Here is a 26,252-nt window from a genome sequence, read left to right on the forward strand (position 1 = left end):
GCCTGTGGGATTTCTATCCCCTCCCCATCCCCACACCACCCCTGCATTAGGCCCTTTATGATTTAGTAAGCAGGGATAACAAGGCAAGGACAGAGTAAATTCTCAACTACCAGAAGGGCTGTGTCTTTATGATCTTTTCCCCAGAGAGGAGCACAGAACTTGTTCACTGAGGGGAGGGGAGGAGAAAGGAAACCAGGAATATAGTGAGTACAGATACTGAACACCTGCTAAGAAGTTGTTTGTGGGTTTTGTGGACAGTAGGGGCAGTTCACAAGTTTGTGGAATTCCCTCCTTTCTGCAGTCCTCTTTACTTTCCCTTAGAACAAGGACTGTGCCCAGCGTTCAGTGACCACCTGAATAAACTCAGGGCCCCCAGTTATTGTTCTCTTAACTTTCCCATGGAAGGGTCAGGTTTGCCTGCTGGAGATTCCAGGCGGGAACCAGGGCCCCCAGAGAGGACTCTGCCGCAGGTCCACTCTGGCCGCAGCGGTGATGCAAGCCAAGGCAGGAGGCGAGAGGTCCCATCTCAGACTACCCAGCTTGGCTCTGAAAGACTTGTCTTTGGGGAACCCTCAGAACACTGACTCCCGCCATCCATAGGATGTGCTCTTGGAGTGGTTTTTGCTGTAGGGTAGCACTGAATGAGTTCCCTTTCTCACCTGCTCCATGGATGTCACCAAGGGAAGGGCACCAAAATAATCTAAGTGAAACTACCAAAAAGAAAAAATTAAGGAAAGAAAAAAACACAAGCTGCTTTTGATTTAAAAAATATTTATAAGACACATTTTTTATTTTCATAGAATGTCACTTAATAAATATTTTACCAGGATGATTGAGGATGCATCACAATGATAGAGGAAGAACTTGGGACAACTAAGGGATGGAAACATTTTAAACTTGAATTTAAGCCTCAGTTCTGCAGACTTGTCCTCTGCACCAGATCTTGAAACCCGGCAGAGAAAGTGTCCTTACATGTACAGACCAAGTTTCTAATGTTGGCACGTAGCCAGGTCAGTATATGGAGGACCAGTGGCAGCGGTTCTTGATTACCTGAAGCAGAGGCTTCCTGAAAGTGAGGAAGATGACAGTGCAAGCCACCAGCAGGGTGAGGCAGCTGGGAAGAATGAGCACGAGGTACAGCAGGCCCATGTCCACCCGCTCCCACTTACAGACCTGAGGAACCCCTCCGGGCAGCTCCGTCAGGCGAATGATCTTGGAGGAGAGGTTGCAAGTGACCATGGCCAAGTCGGCGACAGTGTGCAGGCGCTGCAGGGCCCCCCAGTCCTCCACCCCACAGCAGTCATATGGATTCTGACTGAGGTAGATGGTCCGCAGACTTCCCACGAGCTGCTCAGACACAGCCCTCTGAGGAAGGGCCGTGAGCAAGTTTCTGCGGAGATCCAGGGTCTGCAGGGCCAGGCTGCCCCTGAACCTTGGGAAACTGGTCAAGGCATTTCCCGACAGATCCAAGTCCCTCAGATTCCCAAACCCAGAGAAGTCCAACTCCTTGAAGCTGGAACTGAGGCCCACGTTCCTGAGAGACAGGACCTGTAACGTGGGGGCAATGTCCCCGAGAGGGGCGATGCTCCCATTCAGAAGCCCCCAGTTGCCAGACAGGTCTAAGTGGGTGAGGGCCATGCCCTGGAACGAGCAGTCTTGTAGTGCCCCCAGCCCACAGTCCTCCAGAGACAGGCTCCTCAAAGATGCCACGTTTCTGAAATCCACACAGCCCGGGGTGCCCCCGGGGTCTAAGTCTCCTGGCCGGGGACAAAGTGAGATCTGATTGTGGCTCATGTCAATTGTAGCGAGGTTACTGGCATCGGCAAAAAGGCCAGTGGGGACACCCAGGAGCTGGTTGGAGCTCAGGTTGAAGGACCGGAGGCTCCTCAGGCAGCCAGGGAGCCCCGGAGCCAAGTGCAGCTCCGACAGCTGGTTCTGGCTCAGGTCCAGCTCAGTGAGCGCTCCTGGCGGCTCGTGCTCCCGGATGTGGAGCGTCATCAGGCAATTCTGGTTGAGGTTCAGGTGGGATAGGGAAGGCATTTTCTTCAGGAAACCGTCTGGCAGATACTGGAACTGGTTCTGGCTCATATCCAGGAAGCGCAGATCAGAGAGGTCACTGGAAGAGAACTCTTCCCAGAGGTTGACGGTGCTGATGTTGGTCACGTTGCCGTCTATGAGGAGGAACTGGGCCACCATCTCCTGTGGCGACGAGGTGTTGTACAGGTCCCTGTAGAAGCCCATGTTGTTGTCCCGCAGCAGGAGGGTGTGCAACTTGCTGCACTGAGGCAGGAGGGGGAAAAACAGCAGCTGATTGTGAGAGAGGTCCAGCATTTCTAGCTCAAAGGTGGCCTCTCCCCCCGATGCCAGGAACCACTCCAGGACATTGTAGCTGACGTTGAGGGACCGCAGCTGGGTGAGGCCGAAGTCCACAATGCAAGGGAGGTTGTTATAGGCCAGGTTGAGGTGTCTCAGCTCGGGCAAGCCGTCGAAAGCACCACCCTCAATCTCAAAGATGTAGTTCCTCTGCAAATCCAGCTCCCTGAGGCGGCCCAGGCCCTCAAAGACAGAGTCATCCAGCCTCATGATGGTGTTCCTGGCCAGGGACACGGACTCCAGCGAAGAGAGGTTCTGTAGCATGAGGGCCGCCATGTCTTCCGTCAGAGAGTTCCCTGACAAGTCCAGCCTGCGCAGACCCCGCAGGCCGTGGAGAGCAGCTGCTGTCTCCTTGTAGCTCTCGGACAGGGAGTTGTCAGACAGCGTCAGGCTGCACAGGCGAGCCTGCTCCTGGAAGGCGCCGCGGCTGATGTGCTCCAGGTGGCAGCTGTGCAGACTGAGGCTCTCCAGGAGAGGGTAACGCTGCAGCGAGTGGTTCCACAGGGTCTTGAGAGGGTTGGCATCCAGGAGGAGTGTCTGGGAGGATGGCGGGAGATTGCTGGGCACTGAAGCAAGGTTCTGCCCTCGACAGTCAGCGACTCCATCCAGCTAGGTCCAAAAACACACGTCAGCAGGGCGGGGGCCTCTGAGGTGAGGGTTTATGTACAGAAACTTAGTTCACTCATCAGACTGTTCACTAAGACTCCAGGCCTCACTCAACACACACAGCATATTAGAGAAGATCGGAGAACCTGTCCATCGGGTGCTGAGTGCTGATCATTGTATTGCAGTTTGGTTTTAACTACAGAGAGGGACTGAGGATCAGGTCTCTACTGGGGTTTGAATCCCACCTCTGCCATTTATTCCCTATGTGACCTTGAGCAAATAATTTAGTCTAAATCTATTGTTTCCTCAGAAAAATGGAGATAAAGTTAGCACCTACTTCAGAGGATTGTAGTGAGATTAGGCAGAGGCTGCATAGTGCCTGGCACACAGTGGACGCTATTAATGCAAATGGTCACTATTGCATTGTTATCACTATGATCATAACACTGTGTGTTTAACAGGGATGCTGCCCAAGAACCAGCAGCACTGTGGCATCTTCATTTTACCTGAAGGAAGTTTGCCTGGGAGGCTCCTCTATGCTCTTGATTGATAAATATTACAGCTCAAGAGGACTTGAGAGCTCATCACCAGCCTGAATCATACAGAGAAGTAAAGGGGGTCTGGAGAGGACAGGTGAAGAGCCAGTGACAGAGCTGGGACCGGAGCCCAGAGCTCTTATTGGCCAATCCAGTGCTTTTCCTGAACGCCATTCTACCGCGACTGTGTGGCGAAGCTGCCAGGATGGATGGGTCTGGTCTCACACAAGCCTCAGGATACTTTCCTTCAGCCCACTTTCTACAAGATTGGCAAAAGCAATCATCCACAGGGTATCCCTTCGGTGTCCAGGAAAAAAGTTTTAAGTGATGAGATGGAAGAGCAATGGTGTTTCTTTCCACAGATTGGTCAGTACAACAAGGTCAGTGATTGCCTAAAATTGTGGGCTCAGTCCCACGGGGCAAGCGGAGTAGTGGAACATGGGAGAAAACTCCTGAGAGAGAGGAAGAAGCACAGGTTTGGAAAGATGACAGACTCAAGTCTGAATCTTGGCTCTGACACTTATTAGCTTTGGTCTCTGGGCAAGGAATTAACCTCTTGGAGCCCCAAGTTCTTTATCTGATTATTAAAATAAAACTTCTTGTAATTAAAAATTGATACACTATAGAAATAATGAAAATTAAACTATTCAGTAACCTCAGCCTCTCCTTCAAAGAAACGTTGTTAACCTATTGTTACATCTCCTCTGGACTCTTTTCCAAAGACATTCTCTAACTTAAAAAAATTTTTCTTTGCAATATGGGTGGACCTAGAGATTATCATACTAAGTGAAGTAAGCTAGACAAAGACAAATATCATATATCGCTTATATGTGGAATCTTTTAAAAAAAAAGGATACAAATGAACTTATATACAAAACATAAATAGACCCGCAGACATAGAAAACAAACTTATGGTTACCATTAGGGAGGGATAAATCAGCAGTTTGGGATTAACATACACATACTACTGTATATAAAATAGATAACCAACAAGGACCTACTGTATAGCACAGGGAACTGTACTCAATATTTTGTAATAACCCATACAGGAAAATAATCTGAAAAAGAATATATATATATACACACACACACATATGAATCATTTTGCTGTATACCTGAAACTAACACAACATTGTAAATCAACTATACTTCAATTTAAAAAATAAATTAAAAAATAAATTAAAAAACATTTTTAAATGAGACTGTACTCTACAAACCGTTCAGTAATCGACTTCCTCCCCTCCCCCATTAATAATATGTGATAGATATATTGCCTTGGCAATAAAAATAAATTTGATCACATTCTTTTAGGCAACTGTATATTAGTTTATTGCATGAATAGCACAGTGGCTAAGAGCCAGATCCCTACAATCAGCCCATCTTGATTCTGCTTTTTATCAAATGGGTGAGCTTGGGCTGGTACCTAACCAGTTGGGACCTTCATTACACCACCTGTAAAATGTAAATTATACTTGTAATTTTCTCTTGGGTTTTTTTTTTTTTTTGAGGATTCAGTGTGATTGTTTATGTAAAGCACTTAACATAGAACCTGTCACATAAATGCTTAATAAATGTTTGCTAGAACGATTATTAGCATGCTCTAGTTAATCTCCTATCGTTGAGCATTTGAGTTATATCTGATTTCCAGATGAGTGTTAGGATGAATTTGTCTAGTTCCTTCTACACCTCCCCTCCCCCCAAAAAAAGTCTTTGGAGTTTTGATTGGGATTGCATTATAATCACAGAGTAATTTGGGGGAGAACTGACATCTTTATAAAATTGAATCTCTCCATACAGAAACAAGATGTATTTCTTTATTTGAGTAAGTGCTGTTCTTCCCCCCGTGGGGACTGGAAATGCTGTGGTTAGGGGCTTTCCTCAAGCTGTGAGACCCTGTTTCACCAGAGTTGCTGCAGTTGCTGGGGACATGTCTCTGCAATTCCTGCAGCCCCACTGACGTGTTGCAAAAAGTCCACGTGGCCATCAGAGCCCAAGAAAGCTTATCACATACACTTCGTGATAATGTTGCATGGCTAATGCAAGGAGGGGCTTTGGAGAGTAGCTGGACTTTCAAACTCTCAACCCTCAATTCAAAAGAGCACTGGAGGGCTTCCCTGGTGGCGCAGTGGTTGAGAGTCTGCCTGCCGATGCAGGGGACACGGGTTCGAGCCCCGGTCTGGGAGGATCCCACATGCCGCAGAGCGGCTGGGCCCGTGAGCCATGGCCGCTGAGCCTGCGCGTCCGGAGCCTGTGCTCCGCAACGGGAGAGGCCACAGCAGTGAGAGGCCCGTGTACCACAAAAAAAAAAAAAAAAAAAAAGAGCACTGGAAAGCCACTCTTTGATCTCACTGGTAGCTGAGTCCCTACTCCTGCCCACCAGGCTGCAGAGGGTCAGGCAGGGAGTCTAGCCTGAACCCTGCAAGCTGTCAAAGAACTTGCACTTTATTCCCTCCTCTTCCTATGCCTGGTAACTCCTGAATTAGCTACTGTGGAGTTAATCTTTCATTGTCTCTGTAAGGGAATAATGGACGTCTGTATAGCAGAGACTAACAACATAATAACAGTAGATAAAACACATAGCACTTACTACACACAAGGCACTGTTCTGAGTGCTTTACATACATTAACTCATTTAGTCATCACTGCAGCCCAGTGTTATGGTATTATTGGTTGGTACTATTATTACCTACATATTTTACAGATGAGGAAACTGAAGCACAGATTGGCCCAATGTCACCAGCTAGTAAGTGATGGGGCTGGGATTTAAACCTGGTCTGGCTCATAACCCTTACCCCCTACCGGAGTCTACTTCAGTGCAGTGGTTAGAGGTTACTAAAAGTGGTCAAGAACCACGACCAGCTGGGTTTTTAAGATTCATCAGCTTTAAGAACACATTTTTGAATGTTATTAACCCTGACATCCAATTTGTCTTCCCAGTGCCTAGTATATAACACGGCTCAAGGAATATTCATTAAATGTATGTTTCTCAACTTTTAATACTACTAAGTTATAGGCAAAGGAGAAAATTTCTAGAGAGTGCTCAGTTATTAGGAGCCAAGTCTGCTTCCACATATAGGCTGAAAGCCCTGGAGAGGGTGAACCATAAAAGCTCAGGTATTGCTGGATTGCTGTAAGCCTGAGTGTGGTCAAGGACATTTCTGTGCAGGGCAGCATGGGCAGCGTGCTCTTCAGTACAGCTGGTTAAGCATTTGCCATGGGCTCACACACAGACTCTGAGTCAGGGCTTCTTCAACTTTAATATGCACGCCCCCAGAGATTCTGATACCATTAGTGGAGCTCCATCATCCAGATTCTTAACAAGGTGTTCTTGTTCCAGGTGGCTGACCTTGGCCTGTCTCTGGGATCACCTGTCCTTAGCAGGTATGAGAAAGGTGGGGCAGGGCCTTTCCCAAGCATCATCTTTACCTTTGATTAAAAAGCAGCTTGCACATGGCATCGTGGTAAGTAGGTACAGAGTGATTCAGACTTATTCATTCCCTCCCCTCCTTGACTGACAATCCATCAGCCTTCCAAATGGACCCAACCTCGTCAGGACAGGAGCAACAGACAACTTGGAGTGCCCAGGAAAACTCACCAATTCACAGCCCCCTTGGGAAGTGGCCATGACAATTCCACTTCGATTCCTCCATTCCACTGTCAAGAAGTGAAAACCCAGGCAGAGCCAAAGGGGCAGTAACTCCATCTCAAGTGCAGCACTGTGGACAGAGGGCAAGGAAGAAGCGGGTAAGAGTAGGACATCCCAGAGGGCTGCTACGCGCTCCCGGGAGAAAGAGCCAGTTCTCAGTATGTCCGCTGTTGGAGGCCCACGGCTACAGGGAGGTGGAAACCCACAGGTTATTCAAATACCTCAACTTAGCCAACACATTTAACCTCTCAACTGTCAACAAGAACTCATTTTCATTTTGCCTCTACCATTTAATGGGCAGGTGGCTGAACCTGAAACTCCCAAGAGTCCAGCAACAGAAGAGAGAAGCAAATCATTTGAGGAACTGGGTCTCAGGTCACCTAGAGTTTGCCATGTTTCATAGTTCTCTTGAAATGTTCCTCTCAAAGCTCAAATCTGCCATGCATCACCTGAGCTCAATAAACATTTGCTGAATGAATGAATAGTGAACTGGGATTGAAACATTAATTGTAGCCTCTGGTCTCATAGAGTTACTAATTGCTGTGTTGACATGAGGCTTTTAGAAAAGAGTAGACCTCACTGATTAACTCATTTGAATAGAGACCTTTGAAAAAAGGATTTTGATATTTTGCCTGCATAAGGGAAAAGCTGAGGGAAAAATGAAAAAGCAATCTTCAGATATAATAAGGGTTATTGATGAAGTGTGGTTACCAGCTCTCTTACCTGGCCGGTGAGCACACAACTGGAGTCATGAGAAGGCATAAAATTATACATAGACCAATAGAATTTTAGAACTAAGAGAAACCATAATGGAAATGTAATATACCCTCCACTGCCACATTTTTACAGGGCCAAAGATAAAAAGGCCACAGATAGTCAGGGCTTATATAAGGTTCCAGAGCGACTTAGTGGCAGGGCTGGAAGTAGCCCCCAGAACCCCCACCCCTGAGCTCTAGGATTAGTAGCCAGGGTCATTTCTCTCCCGGTAGGTGCTGTTGAATTGACTACCCTCTTGTTGGGAGAGTTTATAGCCCAGTGGCCTCCCCTCCTAGCTCTGCATTCCTCAGAATCAGAGGCAAGAGCCTGGTCCCAGCATTTCGCCTGCCCCATCCTCTCCTTGACATCCCCCCAGGAAGGACCACAGGAAGGACCACAGGGTCTGCTCTTGAATTGTCTCCTGGGCCAGCAGTTCCAGTGCTAACATGAACTCCTCACCTATTCCATGGGACCCACAGACATTTCTGCCTGACGCATCTAGCCATCTTTAGCCCCTTCCTCTTTCCCTTTCTTCGAATAAGTTTACACATCTCTAAGGCTAATTTTAACTTTCTGGTCAGATTTGAATACTCACCAGTGAAAGACTAACAGAAAAGCTAAGTGAATCTAGGTAAGTCAGCTTTAACCTTCACTTCAGGTCAGGCCAGCTTTCCTTACCACAGAGGGAACCTCCAATTCAGAATTCAGCCATATTTGCCAGACACTGGGAGTCCTCTTCCCAGGCTCTCCTTCTACTTCTGCACCTGTGCAGGAATTATTACCTCATGGCACGTACAGGGCACAGATGGCAAAAACAGGGCCATATGGGCTCCTGTCCTCAGTGAACTCCCAATACACACACACACACACACACACACACACACACACACGGTAGGATCACTGCCCACCTTGAGATAAGGTTGCCAGACTTAGCAAATTACAAGATGCTGTTGGAATGCCAGATAAACAAAAAACAACTTCTTAGTGTAAATATGTCCCATGCAATATTTGGGACATACTTATACTAAAAAAAATTCATTATCTGTCCAACATTCAAATTTCACTGGGTTTGAATTGAGGAGAGAGAGAAAGATGGGTACCACGTACTTACTCCCTTCATCCTTCATCCCCTCTGTCAGGCTTGGGATGGTACAGGCTGCTGTGACCCTGAACCTTTTAGAACAGCCAACCCTGTATATTGATATTGAGTTTAGATGTGTTCAGGTCAAGAGTGCAGACTGGAATGCTAGATGGGTCTGGTGTCAGTTAGGCCCAGAGTGTAATTTTAATTTCTGGGTCAACAAGAAAATTTTTGCAAATTTAAAGCATATTTTCTCCTTTCTCCTAAACTCAGTCAACCAGCCCAGAAAGACTCTTGCTGTGCCCTCTGGGCACTCCATCTCTCATGAGGCAGCCTGAGAAAATTATGGGATTTGGAACCAGACAGACCAGGATTTGAATTCTGGCTCCAGTATTTGTTATTTGTCCTTAAGCAATTCACATAAATTCTCTGAGACTCAGATAATCCTGTTATAAAACAGAGATAATAATAACTACTCAGAATTTTTATGAGAATCAAATAGTATATACATAAGTGCTTCAACTATGAAGGTACTTAATAACAATTATTATTTATGAGTTCTTAACACCAGTGAGCTGGATGAGTGATTGTTACTCCTATGTGTAATCTCCAAGGTAATTTAACAGCCACAGAAAAAAGGGAAAAGAATGAATAATTTGGTGGAAGAATGAGTAAATCATTTTACCAACTAAGTGTGTGAAAGTTACGTGGGAAGGTTGGACTACAAATTCTGCATGAATAAATTCCAGAAAAAACGTATTTGAATAGAAAAAAAAAGGCTAATCCCAGTAACAGATGACTATGCTGGTTGAGAGCAGTTTGTCCTCAGAGCCATAGTTTACCCTGCCCCACCCAGCTCTGATTTGCGGGGACTGATTTCTGAAGGCTCTGGGTGTCAGCTGGCCTCTGGCTGGTTTGGTCAATGGGGAGCACTACTGGGAGCTTAGAGAAGTCCTTGAGTTTCTTCTGGTGACGCCCAGGCTCTGGTAGTCCTCCCAGTATCTTCCCCCAACCTAGGGGAGGTGGCAGCTTCCCAAAGTTGCTAATCTCTGGATTAACTGTCTGTTCTCCGGTTGGCTTCTCAGCCTCTTCCATCATGTGTAGCCAATTTCCTGCACTAAATTTCCTCTGTTTTAAATAATCTCTGTGTTTCTGTTTCCTGGCTGGAGCCTGACTGATACAATGATGTAAGTGAGAATGGGCTTGGAACAATACAAAACAAAAAGGTACGTAATGACTCTGAAAAGCAATAAGAGACTTTCAAAATAATAACCGTTTAGGTTGAGAAACACTCTTCCTGGGGTGTGTGGCTGCAGAAGCCTTCCTCAGAGCCACGGCATGGTGAAGAGTACAAGATAAACAGTTGGGATGCCAAGTCTCATAGGAAGAATCCCATGAGCCCTCTCCTGTGTGCACAGGACTGCTTCCCTCCACCCACACTTACCCTCAGCTGGGTGAGGACCACTCAACAGTGTCTCCAGCTGTATGAGAGCGTCTATGCTTGAGTGTGCTTTTTAAAAAGTAACCATCCCACTTTACTCCTATCTGTCTGATATCTTCTGAAAAATACATCCATTTTTTAAGCCAAATGTTTCTCATCTTAGATACATTTTTGGCGGAGAAAGTGAAGTGAATGAAGAACAATTATGATGGAGAGCACACATGACAGTATGACATTAACAATTTAAATGGGGGTAACCTGGAACCTCCCCTTGTTATAATTAAAAGGGCTTGGACCAAGGGTGCCTATTTCATGGGCTGTGAACCACTGTGGGAGCCACAGAGTAACACAAAAGAACTGTAAATCAACCCATGTTCCAAATAGGGTCTGAAAAAGTACCATGTTTCCTCCTGGTCTGGGTGACCACTGGGAAAATAACCCATAGAAGACCTGAGATCCTGACATGAGAAGCAGATGGCGTTAACAGAATCTGCTTGTATCTGTTCTTCTTAAACCAGATAACGAGGTTGAAGAGTTCTTTCCAAGTGTGGAAGCAGAAAATAGTAAGTCCCATTCTTTTTTTTTTTTTTTTTTTTTTGCGGTACGCGGGCCTTTCACTGTTGTGGCCTCTCCCGTTGCGGAGCACAGGCTCCGGACGCACAGGCTCAGCGGCCATGGCTCACGGGCCCAGCCACTCCGCGGCATGTGGGATCTTCCCGGACCGGGGCACGAACCCGTGTCCCCTGCATCGGCAGGCGGACTCTCAACCACTGCGCCACCAGGGAAGCCCTGACAAACACACATGTACACTATTTTTTTTCACATGGATGTAGGTTTTCCTGTATTAATATTCCTTATTAATATTTTTTAAAAATATGAATATCCCTTATTCTTTTAAGGGTTATTAATTTCAAGTAGCTTTCTGTTGTCATGGAATGTCTTTATCAGAGGATAGTAAAACACAACCCTCAGGGAGGGGCTGATCTACAGGTATTTTTGTCCATAAAAAGGTATCCTCACACTCAAAGTTTGGGAATACTAAGGAGTAACTCTGACCTGAGTTTTGGTTTTGCTTTGTTGGTATTTTCTGATTCATTTTCAGGAAAGGATGCTGGATTTCTAGTATTCGGGGGCACCTTGAACATCACCTCCTCACTCCCTCTCACCTCCCCACCTTCTCCAGCTGCTGCTACTACTACAGCAGCTGCCTCCAGAGCTGGGACCGCAACCTCTTTGCTAATGGCACTATTAGCAAGTGCTAAGAGTGTTATCCATACATTAGCATGTAACTGAGAATGTTCTCTGCAAAATAACCAGATAAGCTTAAAAAGCTTTAAAGAAAGAGGTCTTGCAGGTGAAAGTGGAGAACTCTCAGTGTTAGAAACAAATATTTATAGACTGGTTGTGGGTGGGGCGGGGGGGAGGGGATGAGGGGCAGAATCTCTAGAAGCAGAGTTTGCACAAGTGTGGAGTGTAAACGTGTGATGGTGACATCGCTGAACACAAAAGGCACGGGTGCTAGGGAGAAGGACTCCACAGAAAGGGAGTTCACGTTTGTTTAAAAATAAAAGAGCAGATCCCACTGGGGATCCTGGGAGAGAGGGAAGGGCAGCTGGTCACAGACCACAGAAAACAGATAATAAAGAACAGAAACCCCAGTCTGTGACCACTTCAAATAATTCCTGCTACCAAGAAGTATTTGAATGCCTCAGGCAAGCAGCTCTGGTCTCTGATTCTTAGCAAAAAAAAAAAAAAAAAAAAGAGTGATCTCAACTGTCACCAAATGGTTATACTTAGCATCTCCCATGATGAGACCACCTGCATCCTGAGTCTCCAGGTGTGGTGCCTTGGGAAACACAAAGTCCCATTTTGGTAGTACCCTTGCCAAAAATTGTTTCCCCTGAACCAGTCATAATGAAAGATTCAGACTGTAAGATGTCCTACAAGACAACTGGCTTGGACTCTTCAAAAAAAAGTCAGTCTTGAAAAACAAAGAAAGGCAGGGGAGGGGAGAGGTCTGATTACAAGTGACTAAAAAACATAATAACCAAATCCCATGCATGTACCTTGAGTTGATTTTGGATTTTAAAAAATCTCTAAAAGAAAAATTTGAGACAATTGGGGAAATTTACATGTGTACTAAGTGATGTCTTTTTAGGTGATATTATGTACAAATGATATTACCAGATTATTGCTAATTTTCTTAGGTATGATAATGATGTTGTGGTTATGCAGATAAGTGCCTTATTGTTAGGAAATGCATGCTGAAATATTTAGGGGTGAAATTTCATGATGTCTACAATTTATGTAACCTTCTTTCAAATGGCTCAACAAAGATAGAGAGTGAGAAGGACAGAGAGAGAGAGAGAGAGAATTAAAGCTAATTATTACCAACTGACAAATTTAGCATTGTACTTTCTTTTAACTGTCCTGTAAATTTGAAATTTTTCAAAATTAAAAAATAATGGGAAAAATAAAATAAATGTTAGAGTTCCTAAAGGGACAGGGATTATGGTAATCTTTTGTCCCTAAATTTCCAGGAATGTACATTTTTCAAACTTTCTTCTCAGAAAGGTACTCAGGAAACAGTTGTTAAATTTAAAATGCATTACACATAAACCTTTAAAATATCCTGAAAATTCTAACATTTTGACATTCAAACTAGAGCCTCCAGACAGCATCTCTCACACCTGAAAGGGGCACGGAAGTGTTAGATCACATGGCCTGACTGTGGTTCAGGAAACACGGTTGATGTACTACTGTAATTTCCACTGTCCAGGTCAATTGCTCTGTCCACCAGACCCACAGTTCCTCTGGAGGGGCAGCCCTCAGGAGAAGCTTATGACATCATCACTACCTGGACCTCCACCAAGCTGACAGAGCCTTCAGGAAGCACCTGACCAGGGGAGGTCACTCCTTACTTGTGGCCATCATCCTATGACTGATCTCAGTGCAGTGAGACAAGGGAGAGAATTAGGTAATTAGCAGTGGAAATTGGAGCCAAGAGGCACAGAGAGAGGAGGTGGAGTTGAATTTTTGAGGGATTTGCCATGAGAAAGCAAAAGCAGAAGCTAGACGACAAGGCATATGGAAAGAAAAGAATGAGATAGTCAACAGAGGGCAAAGATCAGAGAAGATGGACTAGGAAGAATGACAAGAGGGTGGACTGCGAAGGCTGGGAGAGATGGTGGGGAGAATGGGCTCAAGGCTGCCTCTCTGGTTCCTGGTGGTTCTTGGAAAATGGCTGGGTTCATTTCCAAGCTCCATGGTTTTTCATGATAGCACCTCACCACCATCACCACCCCCATAGGCTGGCCCCAAAGTTGCATCTTAGCAACAAAAAGAACCTAACTAAAACAGGACTTGTGCTCTTTAATAAGCTTGAACACAGAGACAAAATAGAACGTAATATTTCAAAAGAGCACATTCAAGCATTATGATGCTACCTGAAAATTAGAGAAAGTAGCTGAAATCTGAATGCAAGAATGTATTTTTCAAAGTGCACCCTATAGGCAAGAATCACAAGGGATGGTAAAACTAAAGAGTGAAAATTTGTTGGGAAACAAGCTATTAATATAGTCTTAAAGTATCTTATTAATATAAGTTACTTGTTAATTTTACAAAGGTGAAAATAATGGCTTTATAGTGGAAAAACTGGCAAATGCCTCCTTAACCAAATGATCAAAATACTATAGGGGCCTTACTGGGGTACTTAGTAAAATTTGAATACAGACAACATTTGAAATGATAGTATTATATCAATGTTAATTTACAGATTTTGATCACTGTGCTGTGGTTATGTAAGACTGTCTTTGCTCTTACGAAATACACACTGAATTATTTAGAGGTAAAGGGTGTGATGTCTGCAACATTACTAAAGTTCCAATTTCTCCTCATCTTCACCAACACTTGTCATTTTCTGTCGTTTTTATTATAGCCATCCTAGCAGGTGTGAAGTGCTATCTCTTTGTTGCTTTGATTTGCATTTCCCTGATGACTAGTAATGTTGCACATTTTTCATGTGTTTATTGGCCATTTCTATATCTTCTTTGGAGAAATGTACAAAATGTGTACTTTGGCATCCAAAGATTTTTAAATTTTGATTTTGGAATTACATGTAAAAGAAAATGCAGAATAGTTATAAAAGTAAAGAACCAGTTGTATTTTTGGTCAAACATTCCTATATTTTGCAAAGAATATTGACTCATTGAAAAAGAGGATTGGAACAAGAGAGCATTTAGAACTGAGATGTGTGAATTCAGACCTCATAATTTGCTTCTCTGGCTTCCTCTCTTAATAATGAATTTGTTAACAGAAATAGACTCACGTAGAAAATAAACGTATGGTTACCATAAGAGGAAAAGGGTGGGGGAGGGATACATTAGGAGTTTAGGATTAACAAACACACACTACTATATATAAAGTAGATTGCCAACAAGGACCTACTGTGTAGCACAGGGAACTGTATTCAGGATCTTGTAATAACCTATAATGGAAAAGAACATGAAAAAGAATAGATAGATAGGTATGTGTGTAACTGAGCCACTTTGCTGTACACATGAAACTAACACAACAGAGTTAATCAACTATACTTCAAGTTTTTAAAACTAATAAATTTGTTAAAATATAGGCAATACAACGGCTTTTGAGTGCCCCCCTGAAATTGTCTCATATCCTGCAGATAGGAGAGAGCAAATTGGCACACTTTTTCTGCAGGACAATTTAACACGATTTATCAAAGACCTTGAAAACATTATTTTATACAATAATTCCACTTCTAGGGATTTATACTTAGGAATTACAGTGTAGGTAAAAATATTTTTACAGAAATATTCATTGCTGTATTCAGTGATAGTACAGCAAATATTCAGTGATAATAATAAAAAGGTGGAAATCATCTAAAAGTCCAACAATGAAAGGATTGGCTAAATACATTATGATACAGTTATACAATAGGTATAATGTGTGGCAATTAAAAATGCTTCAGTAGCAATATATTCAACACAGAAAGATGTCAGGAACCTGCTCACTAAACAGGGAGCTGCCACCCCAGGTGTGTTTAAGCACAGGCAGGTGGACAGCCTCCCAGGGATGAGGATACTATAATGATGACAAAAACTATTTTTTGAACTTTGTTATAAAAGTTGTCTTAATACAGTAATAACCTTGCAACACAGGCATTATGATTCCCATTTTACTGGGGAGGATATTGAGGCCAAGAAGTTGGGCGATGTACTCAAGATAAGAGCCAGGCTTTGAACCTGTTCCATGTGTCCCCTTACCCTGGGCTCTTCCTTTACCTTTGCAGCCACCTTTCCAGGGTCTGGGCTAAGAATATGCAACCCCAGATCTAAAACCCTTGGACTCTGAAAAGTAAAAGTAGTGTCTATAATAAAACTTATTTTAGTTATTAGTCAGTGATATTTTTTTCTTCCATTGACTCCAAACATAATCATTTTAAGCACACTCACAATCAACTCAATTCTAAGTAATTATAAGAAATTCTCTATTTCAGTGATATTTATTAGGCCCTGATTATGACATATATTTTAATTTTTAACTAATAATAGATTGTTTCTATTCTTTAAAAGCTTGTCTTAATATAGTAATTGAAGTTGATGGCTGGCAAATTAGAAAATACAAAGAAGAAAAGATACAGATGTGGACAAAGTAAATATCAGGTGCAATTCTCCCCACTGCTGAGATGCTGACATGTATGTACCCTTTCAAGTATTTTCTACACACATGCAGATGCATGCATATTCTTTTAACAAATATACTACACATTCTGTTTTGTATTTTCCCTATTGTACTATTGGGGCCCCTTTGCATTTGCTTCCAGGACTTGGATCCCCCTTTAAGCCTGGACAAATAAATGAGGAGTTACATCATTTGAATTTGTTGGAATGCTCCTTGAATATGTGGTCCTAAGAATTTATGTGAGGAAGGACAGTTCTGTGGCAGGTGACTCTTAGCAACTGCACTTTCATTCAAATTTTGTAACTGACCACCCTTTTGAGAAGAACTGCAGCATTCTGAAGGGACTATCCACCAGTATTTCGGAGGTGAGAACACTCAGGCCAGAGAAATGAAGTGACATGGACAAGGTGCCACAGAGAATGCAATGCAATGGTTTCCAAGCACCGGTTTAAAATCCAGATCTCTTTTTCCTACTTGGAGCCTAGCACACCTGGTCAGCCAGGCTCCACAAAGGCTCTTGTGAGAAAAGTCTTCGTCTGGGAAAGGTTGGGGCTCTGCCTCCACCTGGAGAGAGGCTGGAGGCCACAGCAGCTCTTCTTCCTTTGGGCTCTTCCTATAGCAACGCCAGGCAGCCAGGGTGTGAAGCGCTGCCTGAGTGCTACCCTGCTGACTTCGTCTCCTTGGGGCTACAAATGAGTCAACCAGGTTCCCTGTGTGGTCAAGGTCAGCCCTTTAGAACCAACAGAAGTCAAGTCACTCTGTCCCGTTCCATAGACACAGGCTGCATCTGGCCACAGGTCTTAAAAGATGCAAATCTGCTCCCACGGGGGTGATAACACCTTGTTCTTATGCGGCTGGTGGTGTCTCCTTTGTATAGAGAGACACACATACTTTCTGTGGATAGGCACCCAACCAATAACGCATTCGTTTCAAACTTGTCATTTCTGTTCAGTATCATAGGTTTGTTCTCTCTGATCATTTCACTCCTGTGGTGGCTCTGGTTGACAATAACAGCTGCCTTGCTGATCTCACAGGGTTGTGTCAAGACTGAATGAGAGGGCTTTCCTGGTGGCGCAGTGGTTAAGAACCCGCCTGCCAATGCAGGGGATATGGGCTCAAGCCCTGGTCCAGGAAGATCCACATGCCGCAACTAAGCCCGTGTGCCACAACTTCAAGCTTGCGCTCTAGAGCCCACGAGCCACAACTACTGAGCCCGCGTGCCTAGAACCCCTGCTCTGCAACAAGAGAAGCCACCGCAATGAGAAGCCCGTGCACCACAACGAAGAGTAACCCTCACTCGCCGCAACTAGAAAAAGCCCACGCGCAGCAATGAAGACCCAATGCAGCCAAAAATAAAATAAATAAGATAATGAATTAAAAAAAAAAAGACTGAATGAGAGAATGTGTGTGAAAAGGCTTTGTCAATAAGGAAATGTTGTGGACTACACTAATAAGATAAGGTAGTGTCAGGTTAAAGGGAAGGCAGAGTTCCTCTGTGCAAACAGGGAGGTGGTGTTAACGAAGACAGAGGAACTGCAGTACCTTCTCCCTTCCATGTGTGAGCCTTGGGATATTCAGAGGAGACAACACCCAGAGTCTGTGGGAGATTATGGATGGAAGGGGTTATAGGTGATAACCGAGATTTATTGCCCAGAGTGGAAATGTATCACTCCCACCCAACCAGCCGACCCTGGTTCCCTTGAGAAAGAGGGCAACTGAGGAATGAAATGATATAGATTCCTGATAACTGACCAGCTCGACTGGGATAGTAGTCCAGCTCCCAGATTGCCTTCTAGGCTCTTAACTGCAGTATCTAATGTTTATTGAGGCTCACCTTGGGGTAAGTGCTAGGCCAGGTGCTCTACATATAATAATCCTCACAAAATCCTAGCAAGTAAATGTTATCACCCTCATCTTACATTGGTAAATTGAGGCTCACAAAGGTTTGGGCCACGTAGCTAGAGATGTCAGAGCTGCAATTCAAACTTCGTCTGTGAAGCCAGCAAAACTCAGTGTCAATTCCACAAGCCCCAGCCATCCTGGGATACTGGCTATCCCTGACTCAATCACACACTGTTTCCTCTGTGGGAAAGGTCCTTTTTCTGGTATTCTCCAACTGCTGAACTCTTATTCATCCTTCAAGGCCCAGGACATGTGTCACCTCCTCATCATATCCTCATAGTTCAGATGCGCAATAATTCAATAATCCAAATAACATGATACTATAGTATAGATAGTTATAATGCCTATGGAAGTCTTACATTTTAAAAAATATTTTATTTTTATGTTTATGAAAAGAATGTGAGTGGTGGTTGGGTGTTAATAGTAATTTGACTTTTCCCCCAATTTTCATTACGAAAATTTTTAACATACAGCAAAGTTGAAAAAATTTAACAGTGATCACTGGTATACCCACTACCTAGATTCTACTATTAATATTTTACTATATTTGTTTTTAATCACATATCTATCCATCTACCTATCCTTCTATCCATCCTTCAAGCTATCTTATTTTTTGATGCATTTCAAAATAGATTAGATTCATACGTACACCTCCCCCTAAATACTTCAGAATGCATATCAAGTGATTTTTTTTAAATTAATTAATTAATTTATTTTTGGCTGCTTTGGGTCTTTGTTGCTGTGCGGTCTTTCTCTAGTTGTGGTGACTGGGGGCTACTCTTTGTTGCGGTGTGCAGGCTTCTCATTGCAGTGGCTTCTCTTGTTGCAGGGCATGGGCTCTAGGCGCGTGGGCTTCCATAGTTGTGACACACGGGCTCAGTAGTTGTGGCTTGCGGGCTCTACAGCGCAGGCTCAGTAGCTGTTGTGCATGGGCTTAGTTGCTCCGCAGCATGTAGGATCTTCCCAGACCAGGGCTCAAACCCATGTCCCCTGCACTGGCAGGTGGATTCTTAACCACTGCGCCACCAGGGAAGTCCCTGCATATCAAGTGACTTAACCTTAAAAAAAAAAGTTCCTACTTTTTCAATCTTCTGGATCAATTTAATTAATTTAATCTCAATTTAATTGAGATTGCAAAGTCAGCTATTTTATTTGGAAAAAAAAAAAGCTTCTGTCTAGTAAGAAGAAAAAAAAAAGATTTGATAATCACTGCCTTAGTGTTCTCAGTCAGAATTAGCAGGAAAGCAGCTCATACTAAAGAGTGAATGATATCCTCTTTAATGACTGCTCTTTAATAGGTATTTATATAGGTAATAATGAAAAATAATAAAACGTTCATGGTGTAGTTTCAAGACAGTAGGAGAGATAATTTTACCCTTTTAAAAATCCTTCAAATTATACTAGCAAGGTGGGCTACCTGTTATAAGGCTAATTTTTTTTCTCTCTCTAACACTTCTTTTTTTATTTTTTTTATTTTTTGTGGTACGCGGGCCTCTCACTGTTGTGGCCTCTCCCGTTGCGGAGCACAGGCTCCGGACGCGCAGGCTCAGTGGCCATGGCTCACGGGCCCAGCCGCTCTGCGGCATGTGGCATCTTCCCAGACCAGGGCACGAACCTGTGTCCCCTGCATCGGCAGGCAGACTCTCAACCACTGCGCCACCAGGGAAGCCCTTCTCTAACACTTATTTGAGTTCACAGAGGAATGGGAGTAATGTGATATTTTTAACGCCCTCCCCCAAATAATGATTTTTAGGGAGTTGTTGGATAAAGCCAAAACAACTGGATTATAATTTAATGCTACTGGTTAATGATAATAATAATAATAATAGCACTTGAGGTTGAAAAGGCTTCTTATAGATATTTGATCTCATGTAATACTTGCAACAGTTCTACATAGTAGGAATTATTACCTCCATTTATTATTGTGGTAAAATATACATATAATTTACCATTTTAACCCTTTTTGAGAGTACAATTCAGTAGAATTAAATACATTCACACTGGTGTGCAATCTCACCATTATCCTTCTCTAGAAGTTTTCCATTATCCCAAACTGAAATTCTTTCCCATCAAACAATAACTTCCCATTCTTCCCTCCCCTCAGCCCCTGGTAACCACTATTCCTTTTCTATACATTTGCCTATTCTAGGTACCACATATAAGTGGAATCATATAATATCTGTCCTTTTCTGCCTGGATTATTTCATTTAGGATGATGGTTTCAAGGTCCCTCTATGTTATAGCATGCATCAGAAATTCATTCCTTTTTATGACTGAATAATATATAGACCACATTTTGTTTCTCCATTCATCCATCAACGGGCATTTTGGTTGTTTCTACCTTTTGGCCATTGTGAATAATACTGTTAGGAACATTGGTGCACAAATATCTATGTTAGAGTCCTTGCTTATTGTCCCCATTTTACAGATAAGAAATCCAAGCTTCAAAAAGGCCAAAGTGAATATCTTAAGTCTCATGGCTTATAGAAAGTGAAGCCAAAACCAGAGATGAGTTCTGGCCCAGGTAGGAGGTGCTGGATGCGCACCTGTATGGGAGGAATATACATTGGGTGAATGTTCAGCTGGGTTGCACAGGTAAGTAGTTGTTGGTAAACAGGTATCCCATGAGCCCCACCCCAGCTGCCTGGCCCCTCTCTTGTAACTCCCAGTTCCCTCTCACCCACGATCCAGCAACCAAGGAGGTAACATCTGACCCAGCAGGGGCCCCCAGGACCCTGCTTCTAAGGACAATGTCCATTCTGTTTGGTCAGTGCCCGTTCCATGTGGTGTTTGATATCCTGAATAGCACCCCTGAGTGTTCAGAGGGCTATGGTCCTCTCTGGGGATGAGCTACCCTGTCAATGCCATGGGGTGTACCTATGACAAAGATGAGGGCCTTTGGAGGTTCTGTAAAAAGAGCTAGAAAGCCTAGAAAAAACTGGGGATTTAGAAGGAAATAAGAAGACAGTAACATTAGTGAAAATGGAAACTTCAGTTTAGGGACCCGAGGAAGGGCACAAGAACCTAGAAAAAGAAAAAGGCCATCAGGAGAGTCCCACGAGGAAGTCTCAGGGTGGGCAGTGATAGGGAGACCATTAACATGTCTGAGGGTGAAGGAGGTGGCCCAGGGCCAGGCATAGAAAGACCCACTTGCCATGTACCCTGCAGGCTGAGGAAGAGAGCTCAGCCTTTCCCTTTGGTGGGACCACTGAGGGGAGACACTGGAAAGGCAGGAGAGACCTGAGGGATCATGGCTGGGCCTAACAAGGAGCAAAAATAGAGACGATCAGGAGGGGCCAGTGTCCAGCCTGGCATCTAAAATAGAATGATATGAAGTTATTGGGGAGTATGATGTGCACCCCAAGATGAGCCCTGAGGAACATTGTGGGTGCTGGGTTGCCTCAGACACTTAGGTCCTGCTTAAGAGAGCCAGGGTGGAAAGACAGAGAGCCCCAAGTGCTACCTTGTGAAGAAAAATCCCCTGCCGATTCTTTTCTTTCCTGGAGAGGCCAACAGAAAGTTTCTTGGGGCACACAGTACAGCACTTGAGCAAGGCGACCTTGTGGGCTGAGGTTGGAGGTGGGGAGTCCCTGTGTCCTCACAGGGTTTTGTGGCCACGTTTAGCCATCACTGGCACCAGCGCTGCTCGTCATGCCCACCTCGCTAGTGAGAACCACTACAGGGTTCTATTTCCTCTTTTATGCCCTTTCTTCAGCCTGAAATCACTCATGCATCAAAATGAGAAGACACGTGCGGTTTGGTCTCAGCCTCTGACTCCATGCACTCTGGAAATCAGTTGGTTTTTCCTACCCACGTTCATTTCTCCTTCTGGTAACAGCTCCTCAATTCCCCTTTGAGGAGACCACCCCTTCCTTTCTTTTCTCTCTTCCTTTTATTTTAAAAAATGTTTTATTTGTGGTAAAACACACTAACATAAAATTTACCACCTTAACCATTTTTAAGTGTAGAAATCATTAGTGTTAAGTATATTTACAATGTTGTGCAACCAACCCCCTTCCTTTCTTAAAAAGTCTGTTTTCTTTTGGGTCTGGCCTCAACTCATGGCTCCAAGATGAGCACTATGATCAAGGCTGGGCCATCAGAGCCTCCTAATTCCTTAACCACAGTGATTGGTTTATAACAGGTACAGCACAGATGCCAAGGCCATGAGAATCAATCTAAACATTTTTGCTAGGAATATTAGAAAAGAGGCTTTCCTCTCCCTGCTTCAGATACCAAACTGGTAGGAATTAAGCTTAGAGCTCCAGGCAGCCATCTTTGTCAACAACTTTAGGATCTGCCTGATAATGAAGCCTACACAAAGGAAAGCAAAGGTGAGGAATGGAGATAGATGGATGCCTGGCAATGTTTGAGCACCCAGATCCAGCCATGCCTGAAGCTATTCCCCATAGACTTTTTGGTCATTTGAAACAATAAATCCTCTTTTTTTTCCCCCCTGAAACCAAGCTCAGTTAGGTTTTTTGTCATGTGAAACTAAACGACCCCTAAACTCAAGTTGACAGTTGCTTGTGAGGCTTGATAAAATCAGTGTCCTTTTTCCCTCTCCTCACCTCTCTGAGCTTTCAGAGATCAGCATCTAACCTAGCCTAGAACCCCCTACATGTTGAACACATAACATTCGTTTGATGATGAGGTTGAGAAGAATAATTTTGGGGGAAATGAGAATAATAAAGAAAAATATTTGTCACTAATGTGCAGATACATCAGTGAGCTTCCCTGACCATACATGCATGTCCTAGAAAGATAATGTTTTTCAGTCATGGGTGAAAGCCCACCCTCCCCTAAGGTATGTGGTTATAGTGTGGATCTGAGCATGATGTGAGGTACACCTAGTGCTCCATCCAAGAATCTAGCTCACACTTTGTGATGTGGATGCACACTACAGCCAGAACACAAATTGCAATCAGTACTAGCATCACTCTTTCGAAAGAATCAGAAAGACTAGAGACAAACAGGTCAATGTATCCCTAACACAGTCCCTGGGACAATTACCAGGAGCCTGCTCTCTGTTTGGGAGCCTCCTGTTCTTGGATGATGGGTTTAAGGACTCTATGGGATCAGGTTCACATGGGTTTTCATGAAGTTCCCATGAGGGCACCCATTAGATGAGATCATCCTCTTTGTGAAAGAGGTTTTGATTTTTGTTGAACCTAAAGACGGGAGTTGGGCTTCCCTGGTGGCACAGTGGTTGAGAGTCCGCCTGCCGATGCAGGGGACACGGGTTCGTGCCCCAGTCCGGGAAGATCCCACATGCCGCAGAGTGGCTGGGCCCGTGAGCCATGGCCGCTGAGCCTGCGCGTCCGGAGCCTGTGCTCCGCAACGGGAGAGGCCACAACAGTGAGAGGCCCACATACCGCAAAAAAAAAAAAAACAACGGGAGTTGAGGTTACCCCCCACCCCCGGGGCCCATGATTCTATAATCCCCTCTAGGAACCCTCAGACATACATGTACAAACCTATGTGGTATGTGAGGAAAATAAATGTCTCAGGGCTATAAAACCCAGTAAACCATCAACCTCCACAGAAAGAGTCTGTGCAGCACAGCCAGTAGGTGATGGGGACACAGGAGACCTCAGAAGGCCAACTCTACAAGCTCTGAATGATTCTGCTGTCCAGACTCCTAATAGGCTGTTCCCGTCATGGAAGAAACTTCCCGTGGAGTCCCTTCACTCCCCGCTGGAAGTGCGCCACCCTGGACCAGCCCTATCCAGGGGCTCCATTCCTAGGACCTTGCCTCAGCCTCCTGGAGTCCCAGCCACCGTTGGACACGTGGTCACCTCCCCTCAGGGGTGCGGTGAGCTGGCAGCCCATTCTGAGGGCAGCACACAGCCTGCTCGGTGGCTCCTTACTTCCGTCAGCTCCTGAGGGCAGGGGGATATATGCTGAATCCGCCAGAATCCAGCCCACATGGAGAAGCTGCGTGGGCTACAGAAGAACACTGTACAAGGTGATCCGAGGCCTGGACTCTAGTCTCCAGGCTGTGGGTTCAAGTAACAGAACCTGGGGAATCTCCTAAGGACACCCACTCTGTGGGGAAGGGGCTTTGTCTGTCTTCTTCACAGCTCTAGCCCCACCCCACACCTTGAACTCCACCTCGCCTGCACATGGAAGATATCCATAAATATGTTGTTGTTAATGAGTTGCAGGGTCTTCATCTATGAAATCGTGGTTCTCAGTCCACGTTGTTGGGCAGGAAAGGCAGGCTGAGTGTTCACAGAGCAGTCTCACTACATCCAGTCATCCAGCCCAGGGAGGGATCATTACTGTTCCCGTTTCTCAGACGAAGAAACTGAGGCTCAGGAATTCCCCCCACAGAGCCAGGAATCAAACCCAGGTCTGACTCTGAAGCCCTCACTGTTTCCACTACACCACGCCACCTCTAAGTCTCCCAGAGGGAGGTATTTCCACCTCCACCCAGAGCTGTAGCCCCCAAACAGAACTGGTGGAGCTTGGATGCAGCAAACCACAACTTCCCCGTCAGCCCCGAGCTGTGGGCCACGGACGCTGACCTCCTGCCTTCCCACTCTTCCGAGCCGCCCGCCTCTGGAGGGACCGCGGCTGCCCCTCAGGAAATACTCACGGCTCCCGCAGGCCCAGGCGGCTCCGCGAGGCGCATCCTCTCCCGGGGCTCTAGCCTCCTCCTCGACAGCAGCCGAACGCGGGGTTGAACTGCCTGCTCTCTCTGGGGCATCAGATTATTTTAGCACTTGCGGAAGGAACTGACGGAAACTGAAGTCACATGGAGAACGAGCAGCTCAGCAACTCAGCACTCACAGAGAGCAGGCATCTTAGAGGGAACTGCCGCCGCGGGTGGGTGGCAGGGGGGATGGGAGAGGGCGGGCAGGAGGGCGGGAGGCAGTGGCCTCCGGACTACCTACTGGATTAGTCGCGAAAGAGGTCACATATTTTTATGGTCTCCTAGCAGTGCTAACCAAGGCTCCCCAGGGCTTCTGGCCTTCGAGATTTTGAGGGGGTAGGGAACTGGGGGCCCTGCCTACGAGCTCTGCTGACCCAGAAACTCTTCTTCAAGGTTATGTCCAAGGGTCAAGCTAGGGCAAACTTTGAGAATGGGTAGGATACACGTTTCCCAATTGGGAGAGAGTCATCCACTCAGCTAGTCTTTACTTGACTCCAGCAAATCAAAACAAGAAAAAGAAATAAAAATTGCTTTGTGGTGCCATGAACTGCTTGATCATAGACAGCATGGATGAATTTATTTGTACCCGATGTGTACAAAATTCCCTGCTAACTCTTGCCAAGAATGCAAAAGGATAATTGAATTCATAATAGCCACCATCAAAGAGGTGTGCCAGGCACTACACTAAGCGCTTTTTATGCATTGTCTCATAGTTCCTCTTCTCCAAAAGCTTACCATCTAGGACTGCCCTGGTGGTGCAGTGGTTACGAGTCAGCCTGTCAATGCAGGGGACACGGGTTCGAACCGTGGTTGGGGAAGATCCCACATGCTTAGGAGCAACGAAGCTCAAGGGCCACAACCACTGAGCCTGCGTGCCACAACTACTGAAGCCCACGCACCTAGAGCCCGTGCTCCACAACAAGAGAAGCCACCGCAATGAGAAGCCTGCGCACGGCAACAAAGGGTAGACCCTGCTTGCTGCAGTTAGAGAAAGCCCAGGCGCAGCAACGATGACCCAACGCAGCCAAAAATAAATAAATAAAAATAAATAAATTTAATTAAAAAAACAAACAAACAACAAAAAACCCCAAAGCTTACCATCTAGTGGAGAAGGCAAAATATTTACAGTGTCTGCTGCATTCGGAAAGAGTAATGCAAACAGGCATACTGTGTGAGTCAGAGCTAGGATCTCCAGTTCTGCTCTTTCCCATCAGATCTGGAGAGTTGAAGCGTCCTGGCGGGCTCGCTCGCATCTCTTGTAGCCTGTAGATTTGTGATTCTGTATTGCATTATTATCATTCGCATGTTCATCCTAAGAGAACAGGAGCAAGTCCTTCCTGCCCCAAACATCCAGTAAATTGTCTCTGCTCCCTAAAATATTCATTCATAACGGTAATAATGATAACATCAATGGAAAAAAACTAAACAAAAGTCAAATTGTCACAAAAAAGTTTGTCTTTTAGGCCTTTTCTTCTCATGGTATACACATTTTCTACTCTCATGTCTTTTGTGTCTTCCACTTTGTTGATTATTCCCAAACTGTAATTTCTAGC

General features: G+C 44.9%; 1 protein-coding gene across 3 annotated transcripts; it reads right to left on the reverse strand.

The window, feature by feature from the left end:
• Positions 1–760: 760 nt before the first annotated feature.
• Positions 761–24,753, reverse strand: NRROS (negative regulator of reactive oxygen species; the record flags this gene model as incomplete). Of its 3 annotated transcripts, none has more annotated exons than XM_081234882.1 (3): positions 761–2,982; positions 7,111–7,231; positions 24,643–24,731. In XM_081234882.1, 2 exons carry the CDS (start codon positions 7,216–7,218, stop codon positions 1,012–1,014), a joined length of 2,079 nt encoding a protein of 692 aa, XP_081091008.1. In that variant the 3' UTR covers positions 761–1,011. The 3 variants fall into 3 exon arrangements, with proteins under 3 accessions (XP_081091008.1, XP_081091009.1, XP_081091010.1); XM_081234883.1 differs by lacking the exon at positions 24,643–24,731 and adding an exon at positions 14,886–14,898; XM_081234884.1 differs by lacking the exon at positions 7,111–7,231 and having other exon boundaries at positions 24,643–24,753.
• Positions 24,754–26,252: the final 1,499 nt, after the last annotated feature.

Source organism: Mesoplodon bidens (assembly GCF_964165515.1).
Source record: "Mesoplodon bidens genome assembly, chromosome: 5".
NCBI classification, from domain to species: domain Eukaryota; kingdom Metazoa; phylum Chordata; class Mammalia; order Artiodactyla; family Ziphiidae; genus Mesoplodon; species Mesoplodon bidens.